Raw genomic sequence first — 12,001 nt, 5'->3', positions numbered from 1 at the left:
ATGAGTTCAGAAGAATCTGGTTCCGATTGGGATAGTATTTCCGAAAATAAACCACCAGGATTATCGGATAATGATGATCGTAGTGGAAGTAAATTGAGGAGCAATCTACAAACGGGTCAAGTCTTGAAAACATTAACTGATAGCAATATAAGTCATCCTCAGCCATCATCCAGTCAATCGGCGGATATCAATCCAATACCACCACCTAAACCTAAAACCAATCGATTAAAAGTAAGCTTAAGCAGTAAAAAAAGTGATGATGGCGTGATGACATTTACTGATCGTCGCCGTACCCTGGACAATGAACAAGATGGCGATCATTCATCCACTCATGGTAGCCAGATGCAATTAGCAACGACAATGAGTAGACATAGTAGTAGTAGTCGATCCGATATTCCAGTTCTATCTGATGAACGGCCACCCTATAATTTTGAACCGGTGGTAGGACGCCAACCAGGTAATCAAAGCCAACTTATTCAACCTACTGGCAAGGCTAGTAAAAAATCCTATCTACCAATGAGTGAAGAAGAAGGCTCGCAATCTCCTATACCCGCAACAGCCAATTGGCAAAAAATGCCTTCTCCACCAAGTATTCATAATGATGATAGTGGAGGTAATAATCAGAGGATAGATTATCCCTCTACTACCAAAGAACCGACATCAAAGCAGAAAATACCTTTAGCTGAGAAACAAGAAGCAATTAGGTAAGGAATGAATGATTTCAATCAGCTCTTAGCCTACCTTATTGCAAGCCCAGTTTCAAAATGTACTACAGTTGAAGTTTCTCTATCACAAGATATTTAGTTTAATCGAATTCTGGTTATTCTTGTTGCGAGCTCAGTTCTAACATACGCTGCAATTTAAGGTACTCTATCGCAAGGTGTTTATTTCATTCTAGTTATTCTTGTTGCGAGCTCACTTCTAAAATACACTGCAGTTAAAGCTACTCTATCACAAGATATTTAGTTTAATCTACAGTAATTCTGGTTAGTCTTGTTTGCAAGGTCAGTTCTGATATACACTATAGTTAAAGCTTCTCTATCACAAGATATTTAATTCAATCTAGTTCTAGTCCGTCTTGTTGCAAGCTCAGTTCTAAATTACGCTGCAGTTAAAGTAGCTTCATCACAAGATATTTAATTTAATCTAGTTTTAGTCAGTCTTGTTGCAAACTCAGTTTTAAAATAGTGGACAGTAAAAGTTACTCCAGCACAAACTAATAGTTTATTCTAATTGTAATCGATCTTGTTGCAACCTCGGTTCTAGAATTTGGCATACTGTTATGCCTTCAATATCTTAACTGCATGCATAAATTCTAAATACTCAAATATTAAATTAGAAAATACGTACACTACAACAGCCATAGATTACAATAACATTATAAGTCTTCATCCTAGAATTATTCCATTTAGTATTTAAGGTTTTGAGTAGATATTATCGTAGCTTGAAATGGAATAAACATTATTTATCATTTATCAAGCTTATCGGTATAAGTAGTGAATTTTTTATTCCTAATATTGATATTCTATTCCTCCGTTTTCAATCTTTATAAATAGAGCCAAATTAGAGGTCATATCTGGTGCTGTTTTCATGGCTTTACAAATTGCAATGGATGTTTTATTGGTATTTGGCCGAGATCTTTTTAGGTTCCTAGTTCGCAATTTAATGTTAAGAATCGTTTTAACCATTTTCAAAGGCAATCGTAATTATTGTTTGACAACTTGCTCTCGAGGTATTTTCGATTGTCTTGAATTTAACGTGAATATCTTCCATTATATAACAAGATCGATAAAATTAATATTGGAACCAATATTGGATATATTCCATCGTTTAGCTCAAAGTATCGCCTTAATTGTTCAGAGTTTTCGATTAGTTGAATACAATGCTGCAAAAGTTCAATCCAGTCGTCGAAGTATGCAGCATGTATAAGTCTCAGCATTTGCTATGTTAACTCTTCCTTTCTCCTTTTATCCATGATCATCTCCTTATAACTATCAAAAGATTAAGTATTGAGTAAGAGATTGTCAGCAAGTCTTAAAATCACTTTTTCGCCATTCTCAGGATTCTATAAAAATGGCTTGTCCTACCAAGATTGAGTGTTTTGGCCATCTTCATATTTAATAAAAATTATCGCGAAACTCTTAGTACGTAAATGGGTTTAAAAGTTACTCGTTTAAGGATCATAGTATTATTTGTTTGCTCATCCGGAGCAAATCCTTGCAAATATATTAAAGAATTATTTATTAATATTTGAACCTCAGCCTAGAAATGTTTTATCTATATCAAGAATAAGTTCATTGGAAATTATATCTTCTTTCACTAAATTATCATTTGAATCAACATTTCTTCTATCAGAATCAGCGATTTCGCTCCTCAACCAATCAATTAACTCCCTTTAGCCTCTAAAATGAGGAACTTCAAAGTCATCTAGTATTATGCAAAAGATTTTTCACCCTATTTCTTAACTTTCAAGTTTTAAGCATCAGTGGATGGATAAACAAGGATGAGAAAAAATATTGACAAGATTTTCTTCGTGGTATATTAATTACAGTAATTATTTCTAATTGTATTCTAACTGGTTCGATATCATCCATTTAATTTATTATCAATCAAAACCATTTTACATCATTAGTCATTTCTGAAAGATTCCCTAAAATTTCTTCTTTTTAATCTCTTGTGTTACATCTGTAAGTTATATTATTATCCATTTTAAATTGGTTGGCACACATTGAAATGAAATTATGTTAATAAAATGTTGACAATTTGTATTTTTGACATAAATCATTGTTGAATATCGATCGCCATTGAGGTTTTCTAGCCTGATTGATTAAGATATTTATCAACTGTTCGTAGTTTAATCTATCCCTTTAACTAAATCGAAGCATAATATTACAGATTTTCACTCAGATCTACTAATTGTCTTTTCTTTTACTTAACTCAAATGGGATTGATTAAAATAATTAATGACCCATAGTGACTTGTAATAGACTCTTTTCTTCCCTAATGTAAGTTCGATAATGACTAATCTGTTTGATTGGATTTATTCATTCTCGATTAATTGTATAATTAGTTCATATAAATCAGAAAATGGTCTTTCTATATTCTTATAAACGATTTCAATCCTAATCAGGATAGATTAATTTCATTTTTGGGCATAATTTAGGCTTAATTGATATACTCCTTAGTTTATATGCACGGTAAAGTAGCTAAATTGATAGCTAACCTACTCAAATTCTGTAATGTACGAGTAGCTAAAGCTATCATTAAATGTTATTATTGAGAGATGGCGGAAAGAAATCTAGCCTAGCCCTGATAAACTCTTATGATCAGGTGCAAATTCTTCAAGAAAGTTGAATGATATAGCAAGAATTTATAATATATAAGCTGCTAATAATAGTATGTAGTGAATCTTGCTTCATTGCTATCCTTAGCCATTTCAAGAAAAGATTGATTATATAGTATTGCCAAAAGTGAAATTTATTGAAAGAAGTATAATTCATTTTGTCAAAAATCGATCATTACAGGTAGCTCATAGTCTATCCTATTCACACATCAAGGAAAAGCGAAATATCAAAAAAGATGAGTAAGCTCCGTTATCAATATTTATTTGGTACTTTGTCTTTAACTGCTCCTATCACCTTCTGAAATGGGATATTGCAACAGATAGTATGGACTCTATTTAGTCATCAACTCAAATCGATCGCATGACTTTCCTTCTTCATCTATCCAACTTGGCCTGATGATCATTAATGATCATATATTAGTATGATTAAACAGTTTCCTATCTAAATTGAACATCTTGTAATTTATTCTAATTATTAATTTTAGTTACTGGAAGAGGCAGACATTTAACGACAATACATATTATGACATAAAATTTTTAAAAGCAAATTTTACCAATAATCATTATATTAGGATTTCAGTTACCAATACGACCTCGTAGGTGAGAAATAGTTGATAGTAGGAAATGGGATAATCCCATTAGATTTAAAAGTTGCTCTAGCATAACATTTCTTAGCACTTCTGCATTAGATTATAATCCAAGAGTATAAAGGTACGCATTTGCGAAGTCGTGCGTTGGATGGATTTTATTAGTTTACTTTATTTGTAATTTCTCTGTTTTATGGCAGTTGTAATCAAACTTGAGATGAATTTCTTCATTATGCTCGGGTAATTATCATGTAAATGATTTTATGCGAAAGATTCTTGAATGCTACAGATTACAGTCTACTAAGGATAGATTTTCCTATAAATATCTGATTCCTAACTTAATGCTATTCATAATGACTGTTATTTCTTCGTCTTTAACGAAAAATATACAGAACATCTTTGAGGTATGATGGTTTGAATTTCCCTTTAATGCAAGACCGTAACTGCGACTATCATATCTTTAATTATAATTTATCAATACCCTGGAAGTAAACGATTGCAACTATACCTAGCTGATAAGAAACGATAATAGGTCAATTCTGTACACGTATATTATTGTAAACGCGTTAAAATTCTATCTAATTAACGTTAGTATTGTTTAAATAGCTATATATGTATAGTATAATTTTGGATCTTCTATAAACTACGCTATAGAGGGTTAAAATAATTAAATCCATAGTCTGATTGGAATCATATCAAGTAAAAACGGTATTCGGGTAACTAAAGCTGTTGGTAACAACCTAAAAAAGTAATCGATTTATAATAATGAACAATTACTTTTATAGTGCGATATAATTTCTACCTTATAAATCACCATAGTTAGTTAGATCATAATGGATTATTTACTTGCCTTTCTGGTGATTGTATATCGCAATGAAAATCGTAGAATTCAAACCCAATGTATTGAAATGAATTCATTTTTATTCATTTTTAACAAATTAATTAAAAATTATTAGCAATAAAACACTTTATGCATTATTCAATCGAATATAAAATGTCGCTACGAATAAAATAACAACAATGATCATGACTGTAACAAAATGACTACTTCTACCACATCTCTAAAGTTATCATTGCTTCAGTAGTTGTTGATAATCTAATTAACGTGTTACTCGTTCACAAATATGAATAAAACAAGTAATTCTAGGCTAATCACATACAGTAAACAACGCCTTGACTACTCCATTTGGTTGCTATCAAGTGTTGATTAATATCTCCAAATAAGTTCTACAGGATTTTATGTACATATGAATTCTTTCAATACTTTAGACGCATGCTACAGCATAAATTATATCGATCTTCAATATTACGTTGGCAATTACATTTTCTACTTCGTGAATTTGTTAAATCAGCTACAGCACTTGATTGCTAATCATCCAGTAGCAGATATTTGCGTTTCGCAGCGGTTAACTATGATGGAAAATGATAACACTAAAAAAGGCCCATCTTTTTCAAGCAGATCCTTTTATATGGTCATGCAATGATGTTGCATCTGTAGCTGACTTTAGTCTCATTAAAAATGTAGTAGGGTCAGTAGATACATCTTTCGGATCAATTGGAGGATTAGCTACAGTAATGAAAGAAAGATTTTTTTCTTTCACGATAGACATTGGAAATGTTTTCGATACTGCTATATTTAGCAATATATTTCCTAGAGATGAATCATTTCTAATGACTAATTGCAAGCCGCTCGTTTCAGTTTTTTTCAGATATATCGTTCCTACGCCGCGTTCTTTCCAGTCTTTATCATCTTTCTTCAATTTATAAAATAATTTACACCGGGCAGAGAATATTGCATCATCTTCAGTAACTAATGGTTTAGAAGTTGGGAGGAATCCTTCCGGTGCAAACTCTTCACCTGTATTTCCAGCTGTATCACCACTGCCACTAGTACCTGTTGGGGGAGCTGGTTTATTTACCTCGCTACTACTTGATGCCGAAGAACTAGGAGCGAATCGAAAATTAGTAGTAGCGAAACTAGTTGTGGTTGGTAATGACGGAATTGATTTCGAAGTTGTAGGTACAAAACTAAATGCTGCTTTAGTAATGCTTGGTTTTGAATCGATATTGCTATCCAAAGTACCAATGGATGATTTAGCAACGCTATCGACGGTGTTAGTGACCTTACTTCGATCCGTTTCGATCTTTTTCATATATTGTGTATATTCAGTAAATAGAGGTGAAAGATCGACCAATAAGTTATCATCTAGGCTACTTTGAATGTGCCTGAGAAAAGACCTGTTCAGGCTTGCAATCTTTTTGTGATATTTACTTTCATTATCTAAGGTCAAGATATCAAGCAAGACAGCGTTAGCAACGTTGTGTTATGATAATATGTAAAGACAATGGTGTTGATATAGAGCTATACCAGATTGTTTTTGATCAGCAGCTACAAACGGTGAACCAAACTTAGAAGTTTCATCCGTTTTAAATGATACTTTAAGGTTTAATATAAAAGGAATTAGAAATAATTGTATCATTTAATAATAGATTGTCGGCCACGGTGCATGCCATAGTTCACTTTGTTTAGGCATAATTTAAAAAATGAATATATACTGTTGGTTTAGATTCAAGTCATAGCTTACTTAGTTTTGACGGTTGTTGCAGGGGAATCTTTGAGTCAGGCGGATTAAAGTCGCCAGCCTTAAAGTTGGATTGGAAATTAGGTTTTGCGGCAGAATTTTCCGTCTTGAATCCCGAAAATAGCTTAAATGCTCCGCTTCTACTAGCCTAAGCAAGCATCCATCAAGTAATGTTACTTAGCTGGATAAGACAGACACATGTTGAAATCTTTACCTACGACATATATGTTACTTACATTTTCATTGTTATTGGTTGTGGGAGCATTACGTCCCCTTTTTACTTTCCTAATCCTGATTATGTATTTTGATAAAATTACAGTCAGTAGATTAAGATCAGAAAGCCATTTACAGTAGATAATACTCAATGGATTGATATTTATATAACACAATAAATAATTCATTGTTTAAAACAGTAATTAAATACAGTAATCACTACGTTGCAGTTTTTGAAAATGAACGATTGCAAGTGTTACGACGGAGATATAACTCACACACGGTCCTTCAACTTTTTATTGCTAGCCGCGCTCCACTGCTCCTAACATTAGGATTAATTGATTTCAAGTTTAGTGTTACATCAGAAAGTAACCATACACCCGATGGTAATAAATACATGAAACTCTTACGTACGCATACTAGAATAATATTACAGAATAAATGCAGCTATTAGATAAACAACTACAGCACTTGCTGATGGTATTAATTCTAGAAAATTAGTCATCAACTGGTTACGGATATATCAATTATATCATAGCGGATATTTATTTCTTTATAAGGATATATGATTTGACTAGTAGATTTGCTATCACTGTAGTCGCATGTGCTCTATTTAGTTACATTTATGCATGGTTTAAATGATGAGAAGGACAGATACACATACAGTACTTTATTTCTCAATGGCTATCCTGTATGATGTTAGCCTATCGATAATTCTACATGAAATTGGCAATTTTATGACCATTTTCTTAATAAATGTGTAGAACATCTAGATAACCTCCATTGAGATGTACCCAGAAATGTGGTCTGAGGATAAGAGCGATTTTCAATACAATTTGAACCAATCTTGATGATGTTTCCTACTAATTTACACATACTGTATTGATCAACTGCTAATGTGAAAGTCAACACACGCTACCATCCATGAACGAGTAGAACTTTGTTGAAAGCGTAACATTATTCAAAATTAGTCTTTTTAATGTAACGTCAGGATTTCAGTCTATACTAATGGTACATCGATGAACTTTATTCCATCGCGATGTACGCATATCTATGCTCGTACTGTGCTTTTAGGCACTGTCCTGTGCTAAGCATGCCGATAATCCACTGCCTACACTTGATCTATTTTAATAGTGCATCATGTTTAAAATTTCCCTCAATGATGTTGCTGGGGCACAGTTCCGCTGGCTTTTCGATAAGAAAATTAGAGTACTCGTATGTTCCATAATACTACCGTTGCAGCACTTCCATCACGAAGGCAGAAGCTATTTCCGAATAGCACGAGCAGGGGGTACTATTTATGATGCCTAGCAGTTGTAAGTACCCACTAAGTCATTTTAAAAATCATGGTAAGTTTAACTGGGTCAAGAAGAGTTGCATACTCAATGTCAATGATCTTCTTTCTCTCCATCATTCATCAACTACGCTTTACAAGTAGAGTAGTAGAGTACAGTATCCTAAAATTGATTTAATTAATCTAATCTAAAATCGACTCCGATCATGATTATAGTGGATCAACTTATACGTGTACATTCTCATCTAATAGAATTTTCAGCTTACTCTAATTTTACTTGCATCTAAGTACAACATTATGAAATAGAATAGCTGTAGATACCTCTTGTCCATCGTCCTCATCGCTATCATTGAGATAGTTCATGTCCGTTAACTGCTTATTAGCACCTCGTTTAGCCATTTCCCTCAGCTTGGAGAAGATCGCCTACTCGCTTCAGTACAGTAACACGCCGAGTGATTATCCACTACAGTACCGTTCAATACATTACAGTACTTAGTAGGCTTTGTATTGTACACTGTACACTCTGATTAATTTCCATGGCACCTTGAAAAGATGAAGTGTGGAAGTTAAATCAGGCCCAAACTAGATCAATTCTACGTGTAGTTATAGTCTAATATCTGTGGAGATATCCTTCTACGGGTATATATAAATATTATACAGGAATTGCAACGAAATACAACTTTGATTTTTTGAACGAAGGGGTGCCATTGAAAATAATTAGACTACAGTAGGTTGGGCTCCCCTAATCCCTCCAAAGTGTACAGTACTGTACAGTACAGTACATGAAACTTGAGAGTTCTCTATTCAGAGAATTTCTTTCCAAATTCCTGGTGAAACTAGTTGGAATTAGTGGAGTATCATTTATTTTAGTAAGGAGGATAAAATTTATCGAGTAGTCCTTGATGATACCACAGATTTTTAAAAGAAATGATACACCTATAAAAACAGTAACATACAGTCGTACTGCACAAGTATACGAAAGTGGAGACTTTTATTTATAGTACCATTGATGGGCTATTTCCGGCCAGAATAAAACCGGTAGTTTTAATTCATACGTTGTGTACTTTTGCTGAAGCATCTAGTAGTCCATGGTGGTGTGTTGCGAACAGTAGTGGAAAAACGATTTCACTCAAAGGCTGCGATCGTGGAGGTCATTACCTATCGTAGCTAATGATCTGATGAGTGATGACTGATGGCTACTGCGCGTAAATCCATGGTAAAAAATGATGTCATATGCCTTGGACCAATAATGATATCTTCACCGCCGTCAACCCAGTCAACAATTCTGATGATTGTGGCCTTTCTTTTCTAAATTTTTACATTTCAAAATTTGCGGTACAAAATATAATATATGATATATAATATATATATGTATACTGTATATAAATATATATACGAGTATATTTATTTATAATATATATATATATATGTACACTCTCTCTCTCTCTCTCTATATATATATTTTATATTATATACTTACAGAATATCAATGGAAAGTAAGTATAATCAAATGTAGTACGTACAGTATAGTACAATGGGCATGTTACGGACTTACATTCGCAACTTTTAGAACGACACGTTTTTTCTACGTAGTCTTCATCATCATTTTATTGGCAAGCAAGTACTTCCGAAACATTTCGTTTGCCGACTGCAATCACATAGGGGTGTCACGGTATTGCAGATGGCTAGAAGTAGAAGTTGAATAAAATGAGATTTCTATGCCATAATTTATAATGATCAACTCTATCTTAAATATTAGCCAATATCCCTTCGCTTTCGTCCCGTACAGTTCATCATATGAATACATTAATAATATGACGGGAGATCTCGTATTAAACTATTGACGGTAAATATCATAATACAGTATGTACTATATTACTATACAGTATACTGTACAGTGTACATGTACAGTAGTAAAACTGTTTACATCGACGTTCTATACTGTTACTCTTTAATTAATCAAGTGCTCTTCAAGGTTAAATGTATTTAAAACAAAAGGAAAAAAGTAAAGTAACTAAATAATGCAGTCGTATAAAGTGTAACATTAATTTTTCTCCATCAATTTTCGCTTGAAAATAGAGATATCTAGTATAGTACTGTATGCAGCAATGCAGCACTATACGAGTCTACGTATGTCAAGGTCCAGATTTCTAATAACATGCTAATAACACGGAGCATTCCAAAGCTGAGGCACGTGACAACAGTGTTCTAGCGTCATGTACCATATTAATTTTCAATGCCCATCTTCAAAGGGATTTACACAAATTGGAATGGTTGATTTATATTCTACTTGATAAGTTTAGGTTGAGACGTTGAAACAGTTATACTGTGTTGTCATGGTATATACAGTATATGCGTATGTGCACTACTATAGAATAGTAAAGTATAAAAGTAAGTAAAGTATAAAAAAGACATACAAGGCAAAAAGAAGAAAAAAAAATAGCCACGGGCATATGAGTGCCATCTATTGTACAATGCTATACAGTGTTCTGTCATGATTTATGCGTAGTAAAGAAGTATTCGTCATATGGGGGAAAATATTTTTATTTTACCGTGTATGATAGGATAGATGTATCGTATATTTGTATAATGAAATGTATATCATATTTATTTACTGTACATATACTGTACGCACGCTGAATAAATACAGTATATAGTCGTACATACGTACTGTATGTTATGGTATTAATAATACAATATACAGCACATGCTGTATATACGTACATACTTCTATCGAAGAAAAAATCTTTTTATTGGAAAAATTTTGCTGAATAAGTAAGCGCCCGTTTCTGCTGGGAAATCTCTACGACTGCCGTATAGTCAGCCAGTCACAGATTCAGTCAACACGATCATAACAATAGCATTAGCAATTAGAATCATTGATAATATAATGATAAAAAATGTAACATATGAAAAACGATCGATATATTATCTAATTCATATATATGGATATAACATATACAGTACATAATATAAGTATATTTATACCGTACATAATTATGTCCATATACGAGTAAACTCAGAATGGCCATACAATTTAACATACAAACTACAGTCTCTATATACTCATATACAGTAATACGTATATCCATTTACTGCTCGTATAACGTATTTTTGGGGGGTTCCATTTGTAATCGGATATGGTCACCAAGAAAACTCAATCCTTTTTTAATTGATTACTATCGATCAAGAACAGATCTACCATAACGTAGTCAAATTATGACTATTTCCTTATTACTGGAAGTAATTAATACATATCTTATGATGCAATACGGAGTCTGCTTCAACAAATAGCTTGTGCGTTTGAATACTGTAGACGTTTTCCCGCATGCAGGTAGAAATAGACAAAATGTGCATGATGTATCGCATATCATTTCAAATCATTTGATTGAGTAGCTTCTATCCGTACTCTAGCAATACAACTACAAGTAGATTACGCCTAGATAGCCAAACAATCGTCACTGAGAACGAAATGCCTTCTTTGATTGGCATCCCTTTGGCTATCTGTGACTTTTTACCGGCCACGACTACCCGCCAGTCCATGTCGCCATCTTAGCCCGATTGGCTGGCGTAGAGTACATAGTACGGTAAGGCGGTTCAACGTACTGTGTCCTCGAGTCGTGGAGAAGTGGACGACCACGCAGTGAAGCGAGTTGGGGTGACGCAAAGCACGTCACAGGGTCACCGATACTTGATTAGTATTACAATCCCAGTGTCGACTAGACTACAGTTCACCCTACTGGACACTCGGCCGTGTACATAAAGCAGAGTCGGCAAGGGAAACACTTCAATTTCAGTATGACCACAGGCTAAAACGGGCATGGCCATTGAGGAATAATTTGGATCCAATATTGGATACTGTGCTAGATCGATTTTTACTACACAATCCTACTTCAATATTTCCTTCAAAGTAGGCTTGATTGTATGCTTACTAGCTCATCGAGTTATTGGCCGAGAAGGGAAGTAAAACTATATCGTCGCA

At 33.6% G+C, this 12,001-nt stretch overlaps 2 protein-coding genes across 2 annotated transcripts; one reads left to right on the top strand and one right to left on the bottom strand.

Moving 5' to 3' along the window:
- On the top strand, positions 1 to 1,929 carry TRIADDRAFT_61647 (uncharacterized protein; the record flags this gene model as incomplete). The annotated part of the gene is made up of 2 exons (XM_002117610.1): positions 1 to 704; positions 1,557 to 1,929. 2 exons carry the CDS (start codon positions 1 to 3, stop codon positions 1,927 to 1,929), a joined length of 1,077 nt encoding a protein of 358 aa, XP_002117646.1.
- Positions 1,930 to 5,381: 3,452 nt separating this feature from the next.
- Positions 5,382 to 8,418, bottom strand: TRIADDRAFT_61646 (uncharacterized protein; the record flags this gene model as incomplete). The annotated part of the gene is made up of 6 exons (XM_002117579.1): positions 5,382 to 6,211; positions 6,299 to 6,367; positions 6,516 to 6,660; positions 6,749 to 6,803; positions 7,004 to 7,047; positions 8,341 to 8,418. The coding sequence occupies 6 exons, from the start codon at positions 8,416 to 8,418 to the stop codon at positions 5,382 to 5,384; spliced, it is 1,221 nt and encodes a 406-aa protein (XP_002117615.1).
- Between the last annotated feature and the right edge of the window lie 3,583 nt (positions 8,419 to 12,001).

This window comes from Trichoplax adhaerens, genomic scaffold (genome assembly GCF_000150275.1).
Source record: "Trichoplax adhaerens TRIADscaffold_26 genomic scaffold, whole genome shotgun sequence".
Lineage (NCBI taxonomy): Eukaryota > Metazoa > Placozoa > Uniplacotomia > Trichoplacea > Trichoplacidae > Trichoplax > Trichoplax adhaerens.
This window is presented reverse-complemented; position numbering and strand designations above follow the sequence as displayed.